At 51.9% G+C, this 26190-nt stretch overlaps 1 protein-coding gene across 1 annotated transcript; it reads right to left on the bottom strand.

Annotated features, from left to right (window-relative positions):
- Positions 1-35: 35 nt before the first annotated feature.
- Positions 36-26190, bottom strand: LOC100907670 (transcriptional activator cubitus interruptus). The gene is made up of 8 exons (XM_029111732.1): positions 26045-26190; positions 23752-23915; positions 22261-22347; positions 16571-16827; positions 9309-9446; positions 8155-8366; positions 4160-4268; positions 36-1769 (listed from the first exon to the last, which is right to left on the bottom strand). Exons 1-8 carry the CDS (start codon positions 26188-26190, stop codon positions 36-38), a joined length of 2847 nt encoding a protein of 948 aa, XP_028967565.1.

The raw sequence follows: 26190 nt of genomic DNA on the forward strand, positions 1-26190 counted from the left end.
ATAATAATAATACCTCATAATAATGATCGGTGGTTCTATTGCATCAATTTGAGATGAGTTGTTTCTTGCACGAGCGACGTGAGGGATGCGCTCATGTCGTTGATGACCATGTTGCCCGTAGTTTCGAGGAGAGGGCTGCTGCGTCTCTGAGCGCGACTTTCTGAGCTCGAGCTGATCTGGCATTGCTGAACGTATTCCAGGGTTCTCTCATAGGCATCTCGCGCCATCGAGCTCTGACTGACGGAGCGGCATTGGATTTCTCTTCGGCCCTGCTGGCTCGGGTGTCTGTGCATGACATGCGCGTGATCTTTCAGATGGTTCGGAGTCATGTTCATCTGCTGCACATGCAAGTTGTTCGCGTGGTGGTTTCGGTCGACGGGCACTTTTTGGGGGGCGGCGGGAAGATGGTTCATGTTCTGGTCGTGCTTCATCACCGGCGGATAATTTACAGCGGGAGCCGGCATCTGGGCCTGGGGAGGAGCAGCAGGAGCAGGAGGCGGGGGTGGGGGCGGAGGTCCAGGATAGTAGCAGTTCTGCGACATCTGCTGAGGCTGAATCCGGTGGTTCGGTTGCGCCGGTGCGGGAGGCGGTTGGTAGTACTCGTACTGCGGTTGTTGGGCAATCACCAGATTCTGCGTCGCCTGGTAGCAGTAGGGCCGCGGAGGGACTCCACGGGTTCGGGGAGCCGGATGTTGAGGAGGTCCCATCTGACTGCGTCGGATCTCGTCGTACTGACTCACCGATGAGACGGCGGCAGAACTCAACGCGGATCCTGGCCTCGCCGGTTGATCGTCAGTTCGCTCGTTCATGAAGTTCACCATTTCATCGGGGAGAACGAGATCGTCCAACGCCTCTAGAGGTTTCATGTCGTTTTTGATATCGTTCGTATCGAGATCGCACAGAACGGTATCGACTAGAGCGCTGCTGCCATTGGAGTCTTCATTGTTTTCTCGCGGAACAGGAACATTGGGATTCAGCGGCGGTGGAGGAGCGGTCGAGTTCAGGTACGGTCCGTAGTTATCACTTCCGCAGGTCGACGCAACCGGGTCGTTGACATCGCTCCGGGTTGCTTCTGAGGCCATACTACCGTAGTACGTGCTGATGCTATCCCGTCTGACAGCAACGGCGTTGAACGACGTTTCCTGGATTTGGGGATGGCGGGTGATTTCGGTATACCGTGGCGATCCGCCGTTGCACGTCCGGAGCTCGGCGTAATGCAGATTTCCGTTGTAGTTGCCCTGATGGTGGGTCGCATGCGAAGGTGGGGCTGGTATCCTGCCCATTGCGGGCTGCATTCGTTCCTTGATACGGTTCACCGGATTGAAATTCGGTCTCGAGGCGGGTATGTCACCGTAACCATTGACCCCGACGGCACAGGGTACGGGCTCCACGAATTCATCCATTTCGTACTCCAGGGAGGCGTAGGGACTCGCTTGCTGAGTGGGGACTAGCGAGTCGACCGGAGCGCAGGTCGTGGTGGAAACGTGCGAGTCGTTCACGGGAGACGCATCGCTCGGTGGCGTCTGTGGGTTGCCGAGATGGGTGTAGCCCGGCGCCGAATCGGGTATCGACTTCCCGCTGCCCGGACTCAAGGGTGAGCTGTTGTCGGAGTTTATTCCGCCCGAGTTGGGATGTTCGTCGTATTGGGGTCCTTTGTGCTTTTTGTTCGCGTAGAAGTCGGCTCCATGGACGGTCTTGACGTGTTTGCGCAGCGAACTGGGATCGGTGTAGCGCTTGCTGCATCCCGGCGCGAAACACGCATAGGGTTTCTGTGGAGAAAAATCGAGATTAGGCAATCAAAAACGCTGACGTTCATCCCGTACCCTCCCCAGAAGCCACCGCTATCTATTGCGCTCGACATAGTTCTGCCACGACACCTATGCGGGTGAATTTCCAGAATGTCTCCGTTGGCTCTCTTCGTCTGATTCACACTCTCAGGCTTCTTTTCTCTCCTATTCTCCCGGTCATTCGTTCATTCATTGAAGCGTTCGTTTCCTTATGAGTACAAAGATCCCGTTGTCGCCTCGTTCCAACTCAACGGAGAACATCATCAACAACAGAAGAAAGGAAACCAGGCAAATGGGAGCGACATGTGAGAGGTGTGATATATGCATGTACAGCTCCGGGAACCTCTTCCTTTGTTCCATCACATGAGCAAGGAAGATTTCGGCGCTAGCGGCAACCAGTCAGTCAGTCGGTCGGTCGGACGCGTTCTTTCTGTACATTTCACATGTGCGACACACGTGTAGTGTTGTTCACACCTCCGAATCCCCCTTGTTGATCGTGTCCTACCCGTCGCCTGACCTGTCCTTATTCCTGCGTTTCCTCCCCCGTCGATTTTTCCCTACAATAATAACATGTACGCCTCCGATCGACAAAGCACAAGGTCGTTGATTCGGCGAAAAAGCGACGAGCAAAACGAGCTAAAGAAATATCTCGCTCGCTCTGAATGAGAGTATGACTGGTGATGCATGGATGTGTCCTGCGTCGACAAGCGACATGTCAAATGACATGAAAGAAAATAGACAGCAACAGGAATCCACGAGACTGAGGAGAGAAAGGAAAAAGCCTCGAGGGTCGACCTCCCTCCGGGGCGTCGAATCACGCCAACGAGCGAAGGACGGAGCGAAGGTGAGAAAAAGAACGAGCTAGGCAAAAAGGACTCAACTAGACTCGCTCGTCCACCTGCTTTCGGCTCACTGGAGCGCCGGCGTTCTCGCAGCGGCATCAGCACCCATAAACAACGTGGAGGTGATAAAAGATATAAAACCAACTGCGACCAGCGAGTCGGGCGAGCAACGAGCGCGAGACAAAGAATGCCGCAACCAGCTTCTTTCCCGCCACACGTTCGAAGAAATTGGCCGACGTAAATCGGAATCAAAGGCTCCGTCGAAAAATCCTTCCGAAGTCCCTTCGCTCCTTTTTTTTTCTGGCGAAACGCTCCGTTTTATTCTTGACACCACTTTCGTCCGATACTCTTCCGTTTGATCCCGTTCGGAACGTTCCCCTCGTGGACGAACAAGAAACGTATCCTTCGCCCAAGCGGTCAGGTACGGGACGTAAACGAAGGTGTAGTACAAATCAGACTTTGGCTGACGACCCTCTGAACGCCGGGTTGTCTCTGATTCGGACTGAGCAGAGTAACTACGTCCCCGTCCCGAACCCTCAGCATCGGGTTCCAGAGAGATTAAACAGCGAATCACGGTCACGCTCCTCGAAATACATCCGCTTCGGATCTCGCGCGGATCGAAGGCGGACGAGCGGGTGACAATAATCCGCGCTCGAGGATTGTTTCTCCCGAACGGCCTTCTTGCCCTTGTTCTTCTGACAAACAGACAGTCTTGATATCTTTCTTCTCGATGCCGAGAGGAATAAATGTATTCTGTGCTTGTCCAATTACGACAATTACTCGCTTGTGATAAGTTCGTCGGTTTGTCCGATCCTCGTCGTCGTCGTCATCATCGCCGTTGTCGTCGTCGCCGCCGTGGACATCATCAGCTGAAAGACTGTGGAATGTCCAGCAAACGATCCGATACGCTGTTCCTCTTTGCTTGGCAGCGCTCTTTGAAGTTATTCTGCCGCTGTCGCCGGCATAGCCGATGACGACTCCAAGGCGTTTACAAATGAGTGAACCGTGTTTCCAATGGGAAATCATCTTCAAAGGAACTCTACGACGTGAGAACGCATTTCCCGTCGACGACGATGATGACGACGCTAACTGCCACCAAGAGCCGACCGGACAGCCGACCCTGCCCTTCGTATCGAAAACGACCGAGAGCAGAAAAGAACAAAACCCAACGCGATTTCTGACGACTTCATCAAAAATGCCCGTATGCTCGAGCTCTGTACGCTCTGGGCTTCCTACCCACCCGCATGCAATGAGTTAGTTCCGCTCACTCGCAGATATGCTCTGAGAGTCGGTGACATCTACGCATGTTTGTGGTTGATCTCTATTGAGACGTCAAAACGAGGCGCGATCGTGCTGGCGAAATCGACATGAACGGAACCGGTTTCTTCCGTCTGAAACTCCGCCGGTCGAAGCCCAGAAGACGGGTCCGCATGGCAGTTGCTCTCATTAGCTAAGCCAACGAGGTAAGCTTAGTACTTAAGCTCGTATATCGTCGATCGACGTCGTCCGATAATTCTTGGGTCTACGTACCTCATTCGAGTGGGTTCGATTCTGATGCTTCGCTCTATCGGAAGCGTTGCTGAACGCCTTCCCACAGAGCTTGTGTTCGCACACGTAGGGCTTTTCACCGGTGTGAGACCTGGAATGGAGAAGCGAAGCCTCAGATTTGGATCCACGTCAACCAATCGATTCTGAGTAAAGGTTCGCACGGTATCGGCTCGCGATGGAGTTCCGAGGATGCTCTCGCCGTGCGCTCCTTCGTCGACTTTTCAGTGGAGGAATTCCCCTGCCGCAGATGTCCTTCAGATCATCGTCGAGATCATCGTTGGATCTCCCCGAGCTGAACTCTACAGATACTGGGAGTGCACGCATCTGCATTTCAGGGAGAAATGGAGTCGATTGACAGTAAAAGCGTCGCCTATCCATCAGTGGACACTCCCCACGCTTTCTTCAGACGTACACCGCGCCCTGACGCTATCGCGAGAAAACAAGCAGTCAGCCGGTTGCGTGGCCAGCCAGCCAGCCAGCCAGCCAGCCAGCCAGGTAGGCAGTCTGCCTGCCTGTTAGTCAGCGAGCGAGCGAGCACGGCCGATACCTTATCGAGGGCGACTATCATCGGCGTATCTCCCATTAAAAGCAGCGTTCAATGGATGGACAGACAACAAGGGTTCTTGCTGAACGGTAAGAGAGATAGACGAAGAAGGGAGGGGGAGGAGAAGCTGAGAGACAAAGACAGGGAGTATTTGAACGAAAATTTACTGTGGCGGCAAGGTGCCTCCAAGGGGTTACTCCATCAAGATGACACATCTCACAGCCTTGAACGCACAGACCAATCTAGACCAGGAGGATCCGGACCCTTCCTCGCATAGACCCCCGTCTGACCCTTGAACCCCTTGAACACAGAGGAGAGACTGACGACGACGACGATGACGACGAAATCGATCCCGAAGACAGAGACCCGTCACGGTACCCGCGACGCGCTCCGTCGCCGCGTCCCCGAATGCGCCTCGTTGAGGGGAACAATAAAATTGCTCGAAACCGTAGAGCGCGGTCGGTATGAGTTCGCTCTGCGCGCGTAAACGCCCGGCCGCCGCGCCGCCGTCAACGAGCGGATCGTATTCACGTTCTCATCGGTGTAAATGAACGTCAAATTAGCGACTGCGACGAGGGGAATTCGAGCCCCACTGAGAAGTTGAGAACAGCAGCGTAGACTTCAGTGACTCAATTGAACTAATTGCGTTAGCCGGCCGACGGACGAACGAATGAACGTCCGCCCGTGCTGCCGTCCTCGTTCCCTATCCATCTGACAGAGTGGCATCGCTGACGTTGTTGTCGGGTTTGATTCGTTCCGAGGCGTCTGGGCTTGCTTAGAGTAGAAGATCATCATTATCTAATAACTCGTGTGTGAGTGTGTGTCTGTCGGGCGGGCGGACGACTCCAGCAATCCACACACAAGTCGACTTGAACTGACTGAGTCTGCGGCGTGTCCGTTAATTGTCGTAATTTTGTCCCTCTTCACATGATGTCTGTTGTTCCCTGCTTCTGATGCCGTAGGAAGAGCAGCAGCAGCAGCGTCGCGACGCTGAGGAAAGATGACCTGCCGCTTCGTTCTCTAACTTCCTCGCAGGCAGCCTGCATATAGTGACTGACTGACTGACTGACTGACGGAGCGACTGAGTGACTGACTAACTTACTGACTGACCGACCGAGTCGACGAGCAAGCCAACGAGCGAACGGATGAATTAAGCTGCCCACATGGATTCGGCCATCAGTGGCGGCAGCGTCAGCGAGAACTTGAGACCCCTCAAGCGCGACGACGCAGCCTCAAAAGGGGACCAAAGTACAGACGACAGCAATGTTCCACCACAGAAGGTTCAACACAGTGATCATCATCGACAGACACGACGTTGATGAGGGAGAGAAAGGGAGAGCGATAAGGAGCAACGCGGGATTTGGGAAACCCAAAGGCCGTGAGCCTCGCTCACTCAATGGCCGCGTCCGAGTGACACCGGCCTGTAGTCGTCTTCGTTCGCGAAAGTGGTGTGTTTCCATCAATTCATTCAACATGGTCTTCTTTCGGGACTTTCATGCGGCTAGGGAGGAGTACCGGAGCTCGAACCATGGGCGTAGGTGGATCTGTCGGGAAGCAATGTCGTGTAATGCGGAGGAGACCTCCGGACAGATCGGTGCGCGAGAATGATTCTTGTGGTCTCCGTCCTAGAGCCAGGCCGAGAGGGTTCGACATGCTGGGCAAGTGCTCTCGATGTCAGCCAAGAGCAAAAAGAACTCCAAGGACCAGCCGAACGGCTGGATCTTTCAACGTGTCTACTTCTGAGCCATATCCGGCTCAGGGCTCACGAGACAACACAAGGCCCTTTGTTGTGCTCGGCTTTATATATAGAAATGGGTTCCTCAATGAAAACCAATTAGCTTCCAGCGGTACGCAGATACCAGAGGACAGATAGGTAGGTAGATGCCAGGCGGTGGAGTCACTTCTCCGAGTACCCTCACGAACAGGAATGTTCTATGTTTTTCATTCCTTCTTTAAAGTTGCATAAGGACCGCGCTTCCATATCTCACTGGGAGAGTAATGATTCTTTGATTCTCGATTCAATCGGAATGATCGCTTCTTCAAGCTCTCGTGGGCTCTTCTTCTTTTTTCTTCCTTTTCTTGCTGCTGTCGTCGTCACCGTCAGGTAATCTAATGAATGTTACACAAAGCCATGTGATGTAGCGAGTACCGTGTAGGGAGTGACGAGTTCTTTTATTTTGTTTTTCGATTGTAGATTGTGCACCCGGTCGGTGGGCCGGTCGATGGGTTGGCAGTAGGCAGGCATGCAGACCGGCCACCGACAGGCCGGTCGTCTGCTTTGATTCGATGTATGCTCCTGTGAGAGGAAAAAGGCCACGGGACGGATAGAATCCCGAAAAGAAAAGCTACTGTCTTCAGGCGGCGTTCTTTCGAGGTGTGAAACTTTTGTTGCCGTTGTTTGATGAAGATGGATTCGGAAGAGGCGCCTTAGAAGCCGAAGACAACGCTCTTCTCCAGCGGAGCACCACTTTCGTATGGGCATGCATGCCCGAACGAATGGTCGGACCGACGACGGACGGAAGGACGAACCGACCGACCGACGAGCGGGCAAACACTCGTACGGACACGAGCACATCCAGGGGGTGGGATTGAAGGTTATTCGACGCGCTCTATCCGATCGTCTGCACTGACAACGTATTCCCCTTGCCGCTTCATCGAATGATGAAGATTTTCGGTCCGTGAATACTTTGTTTCCAAAAAAGACAAGGCTCGCTCCATCGAATGCCGATCCGACGCTAGTCCAGGCGTTGTTCACTTGCTGATTCATGTCTGAGTGAGGAGATTCAAGGTTCAGTCGGGCTCGATGTTGCTCGGTCGAACAATAAAAACAAAGAGAGCGGATCAATGTCTGATGAACGGCTTTTGACACCCGAGACCGCAACCAGAAGTCACTGACTCGGCTGACCGACGCCGTCTGTTGCCTTAGTTCAATACTTTCCGCGATCGCGCTCTTCGCGTACTCTCCGAGCGACCAGTTTCTTCGAGCGTAATCCTTGAGGTCGAACAGATTGAGCTCAGCTCGGACCAGGAGGCGAGAAGTCGTCCGTCGGTGGGTCGAACGGAACGTCGTTCGCTCTGAAGGCGATGTCACTCGTTCGGCTTACAAATTATTCCTTATCTCTACGCTTTCGGCCGGACGACTGGCGGACGAACGTCGCCTCGGAAGGATAGCGGCGTTCCGATCGCCACCGCCGCGCCGGCCCCATCTCCGTCGATCACTTCAAAACCGAAAAAACTAAGCAACGATAAGCTTGCAGAATCTACACGAGTGAAGACGCTCGCTGGGAGACTGATTGGCTAGCCGGATCGACGCTCGTCACAAGCAGAAGCTATGCGCTTTCACTCAAGTTCAGGGCAATCCAGAGCCACGTAGGAACTACTCCTCTCAACCGCTAAGCTGTTACGAGAACAATTCAACGTAAGCGGCGCCTACCTGAAATGCGTTTTGAGATTCTCGAGCCGAGAGTAGGCTTTGGTGCATCCTTCAAAAGTGCACTTGTTCGGTTTTTCGCTCGTATGCCGTCTCATGTGAACCACCAGCATGTACGAGGCCTTGAAGGGCTTCTCTTCGCGTTGGCAGTCCTGCCATCGACACACGTAGGTTTTCTTGTTCGATTGGATGTGATCCTTGTTGATGTGGTGGACCTGAAACAGAATTTCACACCTGTCAGCTGCCATTCGATTCGATTTCCGCTCGGATATCAGGAAATCCCATGATCGAGTTCACTGTCTCGCTGCCCCAAACCGGCCCCCTCCCCCCTCCCCCTAATCCCGTCCTCCCCCCCCTCCCCCTACTCCCGTCCTCCCCCGCTGCCCTCGCACTCGAAGGGATATGCGCGCTCATGGCTGCGTTGAGCTCCGAGTCCGAGGTTTCGAAACTAAAAACGCCCGTGTTCACATCAAATGGAGTACATACTACTCCGCTATCAGGTGGATCTGACTCCGATTCGGCGGTCTGTCTCGTTAACTGCGACGACTGGCGGAGAATAAGAAAGGAAGATGGGATGCAAGATATGAATCGGTTGGGCGTTCGATCAAAGTCTCCTAAGCAGACAGATACGAGAGAAGCGAGATCGCGGCGAGCAACGGGAGAAACACACAACGAGCAGAGACAGCCGTGGCGGCGGGCGCGGCGTTGTTTCGGACAAGCGGACAGACAATCGGGTGGACGAACACACAACTCGAGCGGTTGATTCACAATGCAAGATACATTCATATTGAGGAGTCACCGCTATCCGGAGAGCTGGTAATGCCGCTTTATGACTCGCCACAATAAAAGCACCGAAGCAATGAATCTCTGTCGTATTCAGTATTTCAGTAACAATCGGGACTCAACAATTCACCTCCAGTTCGCGGTCGGATACGCCGTCGGGCACGTCCTATTCAATTGAAACGAACTCCGCATATGTACAACTCAATTCTCTCAACTTTCGACGCATCTGTGCGCGGAACCACTGGGCTAGAAATTTCCCTCTCGAAAGCGGGGGTAATTTCAGAATTCGACCATCAATCAACGATTGCTCAGGAGCGCGGGCCGTGAACCGGAATGAGTCGGCTCGAGACCCGCGGTTGCTGTCCGCTACTCACCAGTTCGGCTTGTGTGTTGAATTCGAGTGTACAATCGGCCCAGTGACAATTTGTTTCTATGAAGTCTTCTTCTCCGGTTACTTCTTTCTCTTCCTTTATTTCTTTCTTGATCTCCAAGTTCGTACTTGACACCACGTCCTGCAAACAGAACAAATAACCAATTAGAGTTGGGCTCCGCAGGGTGGGGATGGAACAAACGAAAAGCTCGCGCGTCTCGGGACTGAGCACACACAGCTGCGAGAGACATTTGGAACCGGTTAGTTGGTGGCCGGGTTGAATGTTTGTTTCTTCATGATCAGGGGACCCGTTGGTTTCGCGCCGTCCGATCGAAGCGATTTTGTCAGACTGGATCAAAATTCCCCATGTTTCAGAATAAGAAATCTGAATGGCAAATGAACACAACCGCATTCCCGTCCCCTCTCGCGCACCGGAGTCACTGGTGGTGCCGATTAGTCCCGGATTCTCGGATTTAGGGGGAGCCTCATCCGGCTCCTTTTCGCCCTCTGTTGAACTTCCCTGACAGCCTGCGATACTCAGATATCGTGATCTGTCTTTTCTTTACCCAGTCGGAGAGAGTCTTCCATGCTCGACGATGTCTTCCATGGAGATTGTTATTCCGCGGGAAAGGGGCAATTCGCATTCTCTAAGCGCGAACTCCTTCCCGAATGCGGAAATCTCCCCGTCACCACGAAGTTTTCGGCGAAAGGTACATTGGCTTCGTATGCACAGCAAGTAGATCTGGTCGGTGTGAATAGAATGAGCAAAGACTGTGAAGCAACCCAGGTGTCGCACCAGGAGGCATATTCTTAGCGGCAGCCTTCGGCGTCAAGATCGACTTTCGGTGTAAAGAGGGCTCCTCGTCGATATCTGTATTTTCGTGGAGTTGATTGTCGATGTTGTTGTCATCAACACCTTTCCGCGAAATATGTTGGCGATGTCTCATTGGATCGCTTCGCTGTGGGGAATCGCTACGGATGCGGCCAGGGATTTCTCGAAAGCGCTCGTTTTAACTCATCTCCCTGTTCTCGAGCCGCATTTGCGTTACTATGTTTATTCGGCAGCCCTGGCTTGGGGAGACAGGCACGAAGACGTATGAAGTCATCAATTCGGCTTACGAGTGTGTTTTCAACCGAAGATGAGCGAATTCCGATTGGAATCAAGCGACGCGCCACGAGACTCCAACTCCTCGCTAATACTATTCAGGGAAGCCGATCAGAAATCCGTGGTTTCGACCGCAGCCCGGCATCATCGGAGAACTACCGATGCCCATGAGACGATTTCCTGCCAACGATCGCTGCACCTGCGAGCAACTGGTTCTCGTTGAGAATTCAGAGCACGCCCGACACTCATTGGCACCGCTGCGGTAACTTGGTTAAGTTCTTTTGTTTGTCAAACATGAGAAATCTGTTGATCAGACGACCACCCAACTCGTCTTCATTCACTTGATCAACGAACTTCCGCTTGAGCGTAATATTGCTGCTGAAGACCTACTCGATCGTGCTCATCGACAGACCTAGCGCGGCGCCGTCTCCGGTTCTCACATTCGAATAGAAACATATGTTCGGTCTGTCTGTGTGTGTGCGTGTGTGTGTGTCAGAATGCGAGTAGATCCGAGAAACACGGAAGGAAGAAGTGTGGAAAATTTGTTGTTCTTCCCGTGAATGTTCTCCGGATTCTAGCGACCCTAGTCGCGCTGGGGTAACGTCAGCTCCACCGATCCCGCTTTGTTTCAAGGCCGACCTCGGCCATAATCCGTAGCTGCACGCTTTAACACGCGTGTCTCGACGATGAGATTTCCCTGCCTGCCGACCGGAAACTAGACTTCTAAGAGAAACACAAGATCGAGTGTTTGATATGCGCTCCCAAAGACGTCCATGAGTTCCGGGACTCCTTTTCTGGGCGGGAAAGAAGAGGCTCTGCTTCTTCTCGTTAGCTGAAGTGACCCGATCTCATGACTCAATCAGCCCGACAGGCCGCCGATCACATGGAATCAACCAAATCGGAATGCTCTTCAGATTACCTCAGGGCCTCAGGTATAAGATTCGGAGCGGAACTTTTCGAGATGAAGGCCGATCCTGCTCGAGAAATCCGCTCGGTCCTCGCGTTCGAAGCGGGAAACTCGTCTTGCTAACCGAGTTCTTAGCAGTGGTCGTCGGTTCGATTCGACCAGGCATACAGACACCTCTTGACAACCAAAGCAAACTTCGAAAAACCGAAAAAGAGGACCGAGATGCAGAGCCCGCATACGACAGAGGTTGGCAACCTCGTAAAGCCACTGGGTGCCATCGAGACGACGACCGAGCAAGGTTCACTGTTCTTTCATGAGGTTCCGCCGTGGCAAAAGTGAAGAAGCTTAGGACAGCAGAAGCAGAAATCCATAAAACGGAGAAGCTGCCGCGGCTTCTGCTTGGACCTTTACGACCAAAACAAAATAAAGAGGACGAGCTGCTGTTGCGGCTGCGGCGGCGGCTACTTTTACTCTGGCTTCTCTCACTTACCGAGGATGGATCGGGAAAATGAAGAAAAGCGCAGAACCGGCAGACGTTGCCGACGCCCCTACGTATGGTGTTCGCATATGCGCGTACTCGAGACCCTCGAAAACTTAAGCTCCACTTTTGGAACACCCATTTCCTTAAGGGCGGCTGACTGATCTGCACGCCGCGAAACTATACGAAAACGAATGATGGTCGCCGGCAAGACCTGTCGTAACCTCTCGTTTTATGGACCGGGAGATGAACCCCACATTTTTGAAACATTAAACACTTGGCTCCACCAACGGCAAAGGTCTCCGTCGGTCGACATCCTGATGCGGAAGTCTGGGATAACTTCTTCTAATTTTCTTTCTCCTTTATTCGGAATCTTCAGCGGGGTTGAGTCATCAGGGACTCCGAATGCTATCCTCTTCTGGGAATGCACCGTGCTCGCAACGATATGCGTTCCAGGAATTTACACCAGATCAAGAGACTAACTCGGATTCTTCTGACTTATTCTGTCATCGGTTCTGAACGGTTTGTTGTTCGTTCGTTCTCTTGCTCCTAGTATGTCATCGGGCAGATGGATTAAGAAGGCGCTGATTTCTTGAGCGTGGCTTGTGGTGTGTTGGGGTAAACGACTCGCTCGAAACCGAGAAATCCGAGCCACAACACCATCATCATCATCGCCACCACCACCACGAGAAAGTGACTCCCGGTTCCATTCCTCAAGATATTCGAGCCAGAGAAAGCCAGCTCCCCTCCCGGCTTCTCAACGCTTCAAGCAGAAAGATCCTTGATGAAAATCTCTAGGTGTCAAAGTGTATTCACAAGAATTCCGCATCGACTTCTTCGCTCTCTCTGCCACATTGGGAACCCTTCTCTGTTCGTTCGAACTGAACCGGGAACAGCATCAGCAGCGTCGTTCGCGATGCTGGGGAAATGCGAGAAGCAAAGATCAAAGTTGAACATTGAGACATCAACTACATCGGCGCAGAGATGGAAACGGACGCCGATCGACGGAAAACCGCGATCGCCGCGCGCGACTGATTCCGTGGAAAGTCGACCACATTCCGCTTCTCCGGAGCGAGTACGATCCTCTGCCGATATTTTCCCGTTTCTGGACTAATGAGGTCTACATCGACACCCCAGAATGAGGACACAATGCCATTGAGCGGAGTGAGTCGCCTGTGAATTCCTTTGCGCTAGGTTCTACCGCGCGTTGCCCCTCAGCCTTTCATGGCTGTCTCCAGCTCCCCCGAATTCTCACAGCTATCGGTAAAGAAGGGCGCTGTCCTCCGTCGGAGAGTATTCCGAAGAAGCGTCTCCGATCTCCGGATGGCAGTCAGTCAGCTCAGGTCACTGAAGCTCGACGAACAATGCTCTCCGAGTTTTATACCTCTCAGTAGCGGTTCTGTCGCTGCGGCGGCGAGCTCGCTCGCGCGATTCTCCGCGAAACGTACGACGAGACTCGCAGAGGGGTGTAAAGCCATTGAGCTGCTCATTAGAGCCAAGTCGAGAGTACCTACTTGCGACGAGGAAAGGAGAACCAAACAGAAATTGAGGTCGTTCTCGGTAACGACAATAGCTTAGCGGGAGACCGTCGAACAGTATCACTCCCGAATATACACGTCTTCTCTTTGGACAGCCGAGCTGTTCAATTCCTGCATGGGGTAGGGTACCCATGGCCGCCGCCACTGTCAGAGAAGTGAGCCCGCGGCAGGAACGCCCAAAGTAGACTTTTCGGTGAAGGTTTGTTCTCCCTGTCCAGATCGACCGAACAGAACCATCACACCTAACAGCCGAAGCGAGCCAGATACTCGCATCAAGCATTCTTGAAGCGGGTACAGAGTTACATCCGCCTGATGACGTTCTCGGAAGTGCCACCAGAGGGCGTAGAGTTTTTTCTCTCGCGAACCCCCGCTTCTTGTGGTTCAAGGCACACAATCAATCTGACCATTCCTGTCGCTCTCTTTCTCTTCGCACATCCAGTCACAAAAAGCGAATGAAAGGATCCACATGCCTGTGTATCATAATTTACAAGTAGACCAGCCGTGCTGACTTGAGCATGGGGAGCCCGTGGCCGACTTTACGGTATAGAGCTCCTCTCTGTCATCTAAGAGATTTTCCGGCAGTTTTTGAGGTCAGAAGCTCCTCGATACCTCGCCTCGAGCTCGTATGATGCATATCCTAGGCGGCCGAGGTGTGTCGAGAATCGAGAAATCCGACAAGAGGTCCGTCTGGAAGTTGTAGTTTTGAAAGCACGCGACCGGACTCGACGCAGAGAATATCCGATTGAGAGCCGAATAGGCAAGGCGGAGCGTGAAGGCATCATCGGCTGCTCCTTTGTCGGCTGCCATAAACGACATAACGGCTCACCCGCTCAGGACGGTAATTGCGAAATTTATGTCCTGCGGACAGCGACGTCATCGCCACAGCGCCGCCTTTGGCCAGCTGGCGATTCAGCTCGCGACCAGAAAACCCTTTCTCTTTCTGTTTTTTATGTCGGAAACCGGCGACATAAGCTGCCGACCACCGAGGAAAGGGAGAGTGGCCATTACGGCTATTGTGTCATAAGTGCAAGGACTCTCCTTCTATTCGCTACTCGCCGCTCTGGAATCGGCGAAAGTGAAGCTCATAAGAGCGGGAAATAGGAGCTCGAACGGGTTCGCCTCCTCGGCCGGAGTCCTCGGAAGAACTTCGTAGGTACTCCCAAGGAGCAGATTTTCACAGTTTTCCGAGGCCCTCGAGGTGACACCGTTCTCAAAAAACGTGCCCCCGAATTCATATATGCACATGTGCATCCGTATATAGACGTAGGAGCCATTCGTGATTGGCTCAAGTAGACCGGTTCGAGTAACTTGGGAAAGGGGGTCCACACGCCATTTACGGGGAAGTACGAAGACTAACGACTACGACGACGTCGACAACATCTACAACAGCATCGGCTCCAAAATGAAGAAAATGGCTTCATCTGGGCTCACTCACACAAGTTGTTCACGGAAAGCCTCACGTCTCAATCGATCTATAACACCGATCTATGGACATGCCCGCGCCTCACTCAGCTAGCTCGCTCGCTCGCGAACGAAAGCCACTGCTGGGGCACAGGCTGGGTTTAGGCGAAGTTCTCTATTCTCCGGCAGCATCAACTCGAAAGACATGCTTCTTCGAGCGAATGCCTCAATTTGAATTCTAGTTCAGAGGGTCGGATTCGGAGCTCCCAATAATACGTGGCTTCGATGTTGAGGCTCACTCAGAGTGTTCAAAGGCTCCAAGGCCCGGCACGGAGCCTGAGACGGAGCTCTGCTCGCTCAGGCGCATGGAAGCAATGTTCATTTGTTCATTGTGTTCTCCTGCCCGAACTACATTCATTCGGTCGGTCCGTCAGCCGATCGGTCGGTCGGTCACACTGGGTGAGTGAGCACCCCAGACGATTTTCAACTTGGCTCCCGAAGCAAACTTGAATAACAATGCCCGCTGCTAGTAGCGCAGGTCCATAGGACCCGAAGCAACGAGGCAGTCCGCACGATTCAAGATCGCAAATCACTCACTTCGAACTGATTACGACATCAAATGCATCTGAGAAAACAAAATGTGTCTGTGCCCATCCTTCTGTTTTCAAATGAAAAAAGAAGCATATGTTTCAGACACCCGCATGATTCTCGCGTTGTCTTGCTCATGTTGATCTTGGACCGTTGTGTCTCGTTGAATCGCCCGTATCTTCTCGAGTATGAAGACATTCACAATAATACATAATGATGATGTCTCATTGCTGTTCGAAGAGAATCTTGGCGTCGGGCTGAAGCGCGAGCCGTAAGTTGACGCGCGCGATCCGATTCCGAGTCAACGCATTTCTGCCGAGAGCGGTTTTGAAATTCGATCCGCCATGGAATTCGAGTCGGAGACTTTTGATGAATTCCTCTCTGCGCAGATCGAGGGAAATGAAACCTGGTGTTCAGGGTAGAGGAATGATTTTTTTTCAAAACCAATCCCGCATCGGAGTGCGATCGAAGAGCTGAAGTTCATTGGGGCGGCTAAGAAGATTTCTTCTTTCCGAAACGGAGAAGATATCGAGACACTCTACGGATGATGCTGAAACCGAAGCAGAAGAACGGTGCTCTCCGCGGACACGACCGGCAGCGACGGGCGTCCGAGACAGCTCCGTGGTCTTAGACACCGTCAGTAGAGGCGCCCCGGCAAGAGCAGCAGCAACGATCTTTTCGCGGAGCGAGCCGTGAGCTAGCCGATAGATAGACCGATCGAGCCAGCGAGCGAGCGAGCGACCGGTCGGCCGACCGACGGACCGACCGACCGGTGGCTTGTTCCGATGAGAGAAGACGACGCAGACGACGAAGAGCGAAGAGGAGACGCGGTCTTCTGTGATCAATAACTTCGTGAAGACCAAAAAGAAGAAGAAAGAGAAAAAGCCAGAGGAGGCAAAGTCGATTTTTGGATCGGTGGCGGCGGAGCCTTGAATGTCTTCATTATCGAGACATTGGCTCACAGAGATTCGGCGAGAAAGGAAGCGAGAGTCGGCTCGATGGATGGTACGCCGAGCGGGAAGGTAAAAAGAGGAGACGGTACAAGAACCTCACACTCTCTCGCTTATATCTATGATACAACGTGAAACATGAAGCGTAGTCGAACAGCCGGAATTATTCGAACGCCTGAAAGATTACAATTCCAGCGGGGGCTCCAGGTGGAACCTCGAAAAACCTCGCGGATATGAATTTGCACCATTCGACTTCAAACAGAGCCTGATAAGAAAGATGATCACAGAATGATACTCACCGTTCCGAGATCGGTTGTGCCGGGGACTGGTGCCAGCGGAGTGACTGGATGGTGTGGATAATGCCTTTGGAGTAACTGTTGATGCAGCGGACTCAGCGTACCGGCCGACAAATGACCGTACGATCCACTTCGGGAACCGCTCATGAAATTCACCAATTGGTTCGGCGAGAAGTGTATCATGGAATTGACGTCGAACGCATCCGAGTATGGCGAGGATGATAAAGCTCTTTTCCGACCGCGTCCCGCCCTTGAGACAGCTGAAAAAGAACCTCATCAATCAGTGATCGAATAAATTACTAAATTGTTAAATTTGCTCCTTCCCGAAGGACATGCTGGAAGGTATATGCTCCGGTCGCGAGAGGGTGTTCGCTGTCAGTTGTTAATTAGGCCTTTCGGAAATTCTGACGTCATTTTTCAAAATCACCGACCACTCTCCGGTGGTCGTTCTGTGATGACTTAACTTGCCATCGTGATCACAAAGCGGCTGGCTAGAGCGTTGCGCGCCCCGAAAATTGATGCTCTCGAGAACAGCCTTCAGATTCCGTCGTTCCGGCTTCTGGTCGGATGGACGACGTGTGAGAACGACGACAAAAGGAGGGCAAAGCGATTTTCTCCGCTCCGGGACTTTCGCGCTTCTTATGGCGGGGTTGACAACGAGCAAAACAACGCCAAGCGAATCAATCAGGGTCCGGCGCTTCGATCGGCGTAAAATAGCCAAAGATCGTTCGAATTTATCCGGAGTCATCAATTCATCTACGTCAGCGACGCCAATTCATTTTGCCAACTTATTCCCATTGAGAGATCCTTGAGCGTCGCCCATCAGAAATTAACTGATGAAAGGGTGATCGGCATTAGCGGGGATATACCCGGAGCGCTCGAAAAACATTCCGTTTAGAGAATTCGAGGAGGGACGGAATTCATATCTGACAAGTAGCTTGACTATGAGGAGTCGTTACCGCAAACGTGTTTTTCCACGCCGGGGGGAAATTGATAATTGCCGTCACGTGATCTCCGGCGACAAGCTTCAGCCTCCACGGATTATGTTCTCTACTTTCGCGTTGTTGTCACTTCTGCTGCGTGTCCGCAATCGGTGGCACACATCCAACAAGTCTCGACATGACGGGTCGTTGATGATGAACTACGCAATGAGGCTCTCGACAAATAGATCTCTCTCTGCCGTGAAATTCCGTAGGAGTGTCGAGTAGCCAACCTCACGCGATAAGCCAATGCGAGCCAAAGCGGCCTGGCTCGCCGAACGAGTGATCGCGGTGAAGTCGAGCTGCCGGAGCGCTCCACAATATACTTCCTACCTCTCGCTCGTCGTCAGTGTTTCGCCCGCTCGGGTTGACAAGACTGCGAGTGGGAAGTAGGTAATTCAGTTCCACGTGAACCACTGCGACGAACCTTCCAAGGCGGGGGGATGACCACTGTTCGTAACATCGGGCATAGCGTCAACTGTCGAGTCAACCGTCTGAGAGCAGTTGGTCGTGACGGAAACCCGTTAGGCGCTCGTGGGCGTTAACACTTAGAATCATCGTCAGGGATTTATCTGTGAGCGATTCGCATCTCTTTTTTCGAGTTTCTCGAAGAGAAGTTGTCCGGCTAAGAAACACGAAGCGAGCACTCCCGTTCCGCAGCTCTCTGTCCCGATGTTTAGGGTCATGAGCTAAGCTCGTATGCATATTAGAGAATATAAAGCCTCATCATACGGCCGGCGGGTCGGTTCGTTCTCGCATCTCATATCTTAATCCTAGATCGGTTCTCGGAGGGCGCAAGCTTCCGCGTTCCCCTTTGTGCATCCGAGTCCCACAAAGCAATCGAGCTCTTCAACTGAGCAGAATGGGGGTTTTCCGTAGCGAGTAGCTCGAAAGTGGAGAATCGCTCTCCATAGAGCAGATCAGCGATGAAAGAGAGCCATCGTCTCTCATCAAACCCATCCGTCACACAGGTGATGCTCGAGATGTTTAACGAAAACGCCGAAAGAGGAATTCGGATCTCTAACAATGACCGATGTGGATTTCCTCTTACGGAGACTGGCCGAGCAACAAAGCTTGATCCTTCAACTTTCTCCCAGCTCTTTCGTTATGGGCTCGAAACTCTCGACTTTCCTCCTCTCCCAAATCTGAGCGGCACGTGCTTTTTCATAAACTGAGGATTGTATCTTCTTCTAACCAAGATTCAAAGATGCTCCTTCGCTAACTCAAACCAATGGTGAGCTCTGCGTAATCCCACCTCGTAATGACAGCCAGCCTGCAAGCACCGCATTGAATTTATCGAGCCAAATCGCATCCATCATTTTCCCGTTGACAGCGGTAGATAAACAGAACTCAGAGAGTTAGGGTAAGGGTTAGAAGCAGTCCATTTTCGGCGCTTCTGCGTGACGAATACATTAGCGTGTCGATCAAGCGCAGGGCCGTGAAAATGTACATAGAGCATCAGCTGTCTGGAATCCTCTTCCAAATGATAGCCCCCGTTAGTGCCGTTTGCTTAAGCTGAAAAGCGTTGAATGCAGTCCGAAGGCCCAGGCAATCCAGAGCACGCGCCTTGAACCAGCGAAACTGCGGTTTGTTCTCCGCGTCCGACTGGCTCATACGCAGGCGTACTGACGCACCGTCGGCCCGACTGACGGTGACTCGTCGGCTCGCTCCGATGGATAGACTCTTGGATACACAGAGACGCATCTTTATCTGATAATAATGGCTGGGGAGTGGCGGTGTCTCAGACGTCGAATGCCGCGCTCGCTCCCATTAACGCGGAGAGAAACTTCTTCCATTGTCACAGCAATCGTAACGGAACTGCAAATTAAGTTGGCCGAATCTCGGCGCAAACGGCACGAGTGGCATCGAAACTGAAGAAAATCAAGCTGCACAACAGGAGGAGACCTTCAACAAACAAAATCACAGCTACAAACTGCCATCTGCTCAAGGTGCGTCTCAGCTGCTCCCTTAACCGAGGGACGGGCAAATGACAAAGTCACCGAAATCTACGTTTGCGTTATCTTGCTTTCGGTTATTAGCATCCCGACGTTTGTTTGTTTTAACGCTTGTTTCTGTTGCCGAGGATTTCTCTCGGGGCTCCTGTTTACTCCAATTTTAGTCCGACTCTCATGCTAGTTCGTCGACTCTGTTTCGAACTTTAATTCGTATCTTGATATTGGTGAAAGGAGCGACTCGGCGAAGGGCCCAACACGCGTGTCGCCGGATAGAGAAGAAGATTCAGGAAAAGAACCGAGGGAAATCCTCTTTTCGAGCCAAGTCATGCAAAAGACTAATTACACCGCAGATGATTCTCGGTTACCGCCCGTAAACGACACGAACGACGGGTCGAAAGGGTCGAATATCTGATCAGCTGATGGAGCTGTAGAAAAAGTGAAAAAGGATTTCTCTCATGGAGCCAATGTCTCGAAGCGAGCCGCGTCAACCAAATCGTCACTCTCACGCTACGAATCCATCTGCTTAGAGCCGACCTCGATCCGCGGCTTCAAACGTCGAATCGAATCTGTATTGGAATCCATTCCAAAGTTCCGTTCTACAGGATAAGCGCCAAATAATTTGCCAAGAAGAAGCTTTTATGCCCATTCATCCCCCGAATTTATCCCCATTATTCTACACTGAGTCTACGGAGGTCGGGGAGAGATTGGGAGACGATTCGATGATGGAGCGAGCGTTGTGAGATTCGGATCGAGAGCGTCGATCGCGAAACTTTAGGCTCAAGCAGCTGGCCGTATAGATTGAAGTGTCTTTCCACAGATTTGTTTGGCGAAGTCACCTAAATCAATCTTTTGCCGTCCAGCCGTGTACCGTCAATCTTTCGCTGTAGTTATTTAAATGATATTATATTCCCGCCGACAGAACGACCAAGCAACAGGAAGTCAGGGGCCAACTGCTCAGAGCCTAACCGCCAATTTGCAATTACACACATGAGAGCGGCGAAACCCCCCGGACAATACAGATCATCATCCACGTCATCATCGAGAGTGACTACATTACGGCCGCCGCTCACTCGGAGCCGTTACTCCCGTTCTGTGCGTCCGTATGTTGTTATCATTAGCCGCTGTACTAGCGACGTTCTTCTCCAGACGGGCGCTCGGTGCACAAGGCTGTGCGTGAGTTTGTAACGAGCCTGCCCGATTCTGGGGATTTGTTCAGACAGCGTAAAACGAGATAAAAGCTAAAGGATTCGGACAAAAAAAACACGTCACTATCAACCACGGACCCCGATCCGGTGATGAACACGTGAATCCGTAGACAACAATCAGCTTATTATTCGACACCTTCCTGAGTAAGACCCCTTCCTTTCTGTTTCCGATAAGAAAACGAACAGGACAGACAAAAACCCGATTCCGGAATGTTTTTTTTCCTCTTGACGAAAACAAACAAAGACTCACACAACATCTTCATATTTTAACCGGATGAAAAAAAGCGGATTCCTTGCGTCACGAACGAAAAATGAAAGCCAGAGCACAATGATAGACCAAAAAAATCCAGAGAGACATCTTCAGCGATCAACAAGCTCAATAAGGCGGGGTTCTCGGCTGAAGAGTATCATGCGCGGAGCACGTCTTCATTATTCGACAGATATACCACGGTCCGATTCTTCCGGGATTAGGTAGTTCATGTGGCCAACGTCTGCGATGATGACTCTGCTCACCGGATTTCCGAAGAACCTAGAATTAGGGTCACACGGGAATAAGGTGGGACGAGGCATTGCTCCCCCCGAATCCCCTCCTTCTTCTTCCGAGAGTTCTTCATCTTCATATCCGAGAGATTCACTCTTCCAATTAAAAAAATGAGAGTCAAGTGTTCGAGGAACCGTTGACGCTCTCGGGGAGCAGAGATACAATCTGGTTATGACGGGTAACGCTTGAAAAGATCGCGTTGTAACAAGGTAAACGTTTTGATAAGCCGTCCAGATGGTTCCAGATTGCTTTTTTTCTCCTTTAGAGTGACTTGACGCCAAGCTTAGTAAACAAACTAGGCAAGGAGTCGAACTAGTCTAACCCGGCAACTCTGGTTAGGATAAACTCAGAGACGTGCGAATGGAAATCACCAACACTACATAGGAGCAGCAACGCTACGTATTCCGGTGAGTCACCCTGAATGAAGTTTCCCTACGATCCGATAACTACGCGCTCGCCACGCAATTAGGCTGGAGGGAGCAGCATGGAAGAATTGTCGTATTCATTGATCGCAGAATTCGAAAGGAACCATAGACAGCGGGGAATCAGTGGATTGCGGTCATTCCTTTCGCAGCGATATCGATCTGAACGTCTCGAATCTCTAGAGACTGAAATCTCCAATCAACCTTCCGTACACTTGCGCAAGGTCGAAGAGGAGCGACGCTTTTGCGGAGCGAAGAACTTTCTGAAACGAGCCACTGGATAGAATGCCACAGGGCATCGATCGACGCCATCAAGCAAAATCGTAAATTTCGGCCAGCGCTCCCGATGACGACAGTTGATCTGATGATTTTCTTCTGCCTCATTTCTTTTTCTTAGATCGCTTTTTATCCTCTTTATACCGGGGAGATGCAGGGGATCGAGATATTCTTCTGGATCCGACTGAACTTTAAACTGACAACCCCAACATTCCACAGTCTTTCTGATCGATCGCTCCTTCACGAACGATCGTCAGGTCCAATTGGAATACCCCGAGGGCCGAGGAATACCTAGAAGAGCTCTAGAGACTCACGATCATTGACCGATTGTTGGAGACTTGCTCGCTGCTGTGCGAGGGCAGCTTGCATGTGTTGGAGGTAGTCCATATGCTGAGCGACATCTGAAAGGGGCAAGAAATCCGTTTTTAATCTTCCTTCTTTCCCGACCGGATAAAGTCTAGCTGGTGCGAAGAAGCCTAAGGGATCAGCTCGGGGAGGTGTTCCTTTCGGGGGAGCCCAGCCTGAATTCCTCGCACATTCGATCCTGTAGCCTGGAAGAGCTGTGTCTTGATCGAAATTCAACCCGACCGGGACATGGAAAACTCTACTAGACCTCTCGCTAAATTCGCGCGGGAGCCCATTCGCCTCCAATACCCTCCATCTATTCGCTCCGCCTCCAAAGCCTTCGGAGGAAGTTTCAAAATTAAGCTTGTCCCCATCGTCGCCTTCAGGTTGAAGCCTAGACAAGGAGCCCGTAAGTGGCGCCAGTGCGAACCGCTGCCGTCCGCACCGCTTGAAGCATCGTTTTCTGTTGTTGCGGCAGATTCTCGAGCTTCTCCTGACGGGTAAATAAATTGGAGTACTTAATTCTGACCACTACCCCGTCATTTGCGACTAGTTTGGTTGTATTCAGTGGAACATCCCACGGCTCGTTTCAAGAGACATCTGGCTGCGCTTTTCTCCGAGCTTCTTCTCCGCCCTGCGTGAAAAAGGAACGGAAGCCTCACCCGAGAAAACTGCATCATTCGCTGGGCCACGTTCTTATTCCAGTCAAACGGTCTCATGGAACGGAATCTCGAATTTTGAGCCGCAGGACTCGAAAGAAGTACCCCACAAAGAGCGGATCTTTTGGTAGGAGTTGTTTTCACTCTCATTCTTTCCTTCATCCCATCAGCCTTCATTCATATAGCAGAGCTCCGGCAGAGGCTTTTTGAGTGAGTTACGCTTGATGGCTGCAGTGCAGACGCGTCGTGCGAGCGCTCCGACAGATTGGCGCGCAGCAAACGCCGGCTACTTGATTGAGTGCTCCCGAACGGAGATCTTATTTTAATGCCGGCATAATCCTGACGGAGAGTGCCAACAAGCAATCTAAATGCGGCGGGAAAATTCAAGAGAGCACACTTTAATTGAAAAACAACATATACGTATGTCTTGCTCTATCCGCGGAAGCTGAGCCTCGTTCACCCTCATTCTCCCAGATGTGGCGTTCAAGTTCGCTTGCATAGCCACAAATCACAAAGCATGACTGGTCTAATAAAGTTCATCAAAGCATGTTGAATTCGTTGGAATCTGCCCCCTCGGACCAGACTATGTACAGCTCCTCCTGCACTTCAGCTTTCGACGGCTCCGGCGCCATATAATACTCATGAGGTCCAGACAAGTTCGGGGGTAGCTCTCCCGAACATCATGTTCTCGGCAGCACTACCTCGCTCCGAGAGCCACGTCGTCTCGTAGAATACTTTTCAGCCGCGGGACATCGCTGCTGACGGATATTCTCCCGATCCAGATAGTATACGAATCATGACTTAAATCGGAGTTGTACTCACTGACTGGACTGAGAACCCTTGCGAGAGGGGATCCGCCGGTGAAAGGGTTGTACAGCTGATCGAGATACGGTGAGAATCTATACGGAGATCTTGCACCCATCCCGACCGCCTGCTGGAATGCTAGCTCGGGTGACGCGGGCAACCTGTAAAAAGGGCAGGAATGGTCGATGTTGAGTTCGTTCGAAATCGATGCGAATTTATGACTCGGAATCGTTTATCTATGTTAAACCGATCGCTCGGCAGCCTTCGGCAGTTTTTTTTCCGCTACTGAGATACTTCGCGCCGTTCGCTGACCGGTACATAATCTGTCATATGCAGGATCGACCGAGAATAAATGACTACTCAATTCATATTAGAGAGGCGTCAGGATTTTTCGATTAGAGAGATTCGGAGCGAACAAGCGTTGACGATGGAAACAACAATAAGAGAATGATTCGTTGCGTGAAACGCGGTCCCGACTCGGTGTCTACCAGGCTAGAGAAACAAAAGGAAAATAGAGAATGAAAAAAAAACCATAAAGAACGGATTCCGCAGGTGGAAAAGCTCTCTTGTTGTTCTTGGCCTCCCCGCATAGCAGGCGAGAAGAGGGAGACGCTTCCAAGTGTCGCAGCTTTCGCTTCCGATTCGGTCGACTCTCGGCGGGAAAATGGACGACAATCATCGTCAGGACAACGTTCCTCGCTCCGACCTTTCATCAAGATGGCAGGATTTCTACATTTCCAGGGTAGAACGGAGCGCACTTCTACCTATCAGCGTGGACGAAGGGGCTTGAAGGAAGGTATCATCGGAACACTCCCGGTCTCGTAACACAAGAGCTCGAGCATTCCGACAAAGACCGTAATTTTATTTCCCCAGAGCATTATCGAACAATCGACGAACAAGAGGAAAGTCTTGAACAATGAGACGAAATTCAGGCTCTGAGATTCCCAAGCGAAACCTCGGGATGTTTCGCGCTCAGATGGAGAATTTATTGAAAACAAAGCGAGAGCGCTCTCGACAGAAGCCGAGTTCAAAGGCGGGAACGACTGGAACTAAGTTCGGAAGAAACGGATTAATGCCACCATCCGTTGATGGTTCTTCTCGGTCTGTCGGAATTGTCGAGTAGTAAAAGCGATGGCGGTAGTGGGGAGTAGTTTTCGTGGTCGTGGTCGTTCTCGCGAGTAGTTTTCCACTCGAGCATGAATCCCAGAGTCATGGAATGCGAGGCCGGCGGAGCAGCGACTCTCACACAAGTGATCTCCCCATCGAGGCCGAATTTTCTTGAGCGAGGAGAAATTAGATTTGTTCCGATCGGAGCGCTCTTGTTGTTCTTATTTTTTCGTTGACGCTGTCGAGATCTAGCTCGACAAGAAGGAGCACTCGCAACAAAGAGCCAGACAACAAATGATAAATGATGTCCTTTCGTCAGGTGCTCTGCCTTCCTCGGTGCGTCCGAAAGCTCGGAAGAAGACGAAAGCAGATGGAAAGGAAGGTGCTGGAACGACCGCTGAAGAGAGACTTCCACAAGAAGAGGACGGCTAGTCTCTAAATGCGGCCAGTTTACTCGCCTGCTAGGCAGCCAGCCTGCCTGACTGACTGCCTGCACATGATGGAAACGACAGATGTGGCGGCGGGAGCCTCTGGCAGGAGACCAGCTGAACTCCGGCTCGCTCCATGTAGGTGGAGGTTTTTACAGAATCTCACTCTCTTCCTCCCGCTGGCTTCTTCTGATCGTGTCGATTTTTATATTGACCTCGTCAAACAACAGGTAGATCGTCTCTCTGCCGATTACCATGCCGCTCACTCGCGTCTCACTGTTTACACCCATTAGGCCGATAAGTGGATCTGCTTCCGGGCATACTGGATAACGACATTCAAGGACCAAGAGATCCGGGGATCGGTGCTGTATTCGGTGCGAGGCAGTCAGATTGCCAATTCGAATGGGGTATCATCGGTAGTAGTTCCGACCCGGAACTCTCTCTCGTGATTCCAGGAGCCGGCGAGGATACTCCCAGAGAATCATGAGAATCACGCGGGAAGATCGACGGTCCACAGAAAACTGGCTCGCGAAACCTCACCAAAAGCGCAGTGAGATGAGCGCTGGGCAGAGAAGCCCGCGCGGATCCTCCTCGAGACGCCGCCGTGGCTCTGCAGAGCCGACGATAGATGCGAGCGAGTGCCGGGACCGGTGTCAACAGCGGAAATTCGAGCGCGGAACCGAAGCCTGTCGTCTAGCCTCGAGTCGGGTCTTGAGCTTCGACGTATTACGTACGATCGTCCCAGTGAAACTCACCCTGTGAACGGATTGATCCGAGGTTCCCAGACATAGCGGCCCTCATGGGTTCTCTGGTCGACCGGTATGGCCGCATGAACCGCGGCGAAAGCTGAGGCCGTTCCGTGCAATGCCCCAACGCCAGGAACTGACGGCACCTCTGCCAT

The sequence above is a fragment of the Galendromus occidentalis genome, unplaced genomic scaffold (genome assembly GCF_000255335.2).
Source record: "Galendromus occidentalis unplaced genomic scaffold, Mocc_1.1 scf7180000077464, whole genome shotgun sequence".
NCBI lineage: Eukaryota > Metazoa > Arthropoda > Arachnida > Mesostigmata > Phytoseiidae > Galendromus > Galendromus occidentalis.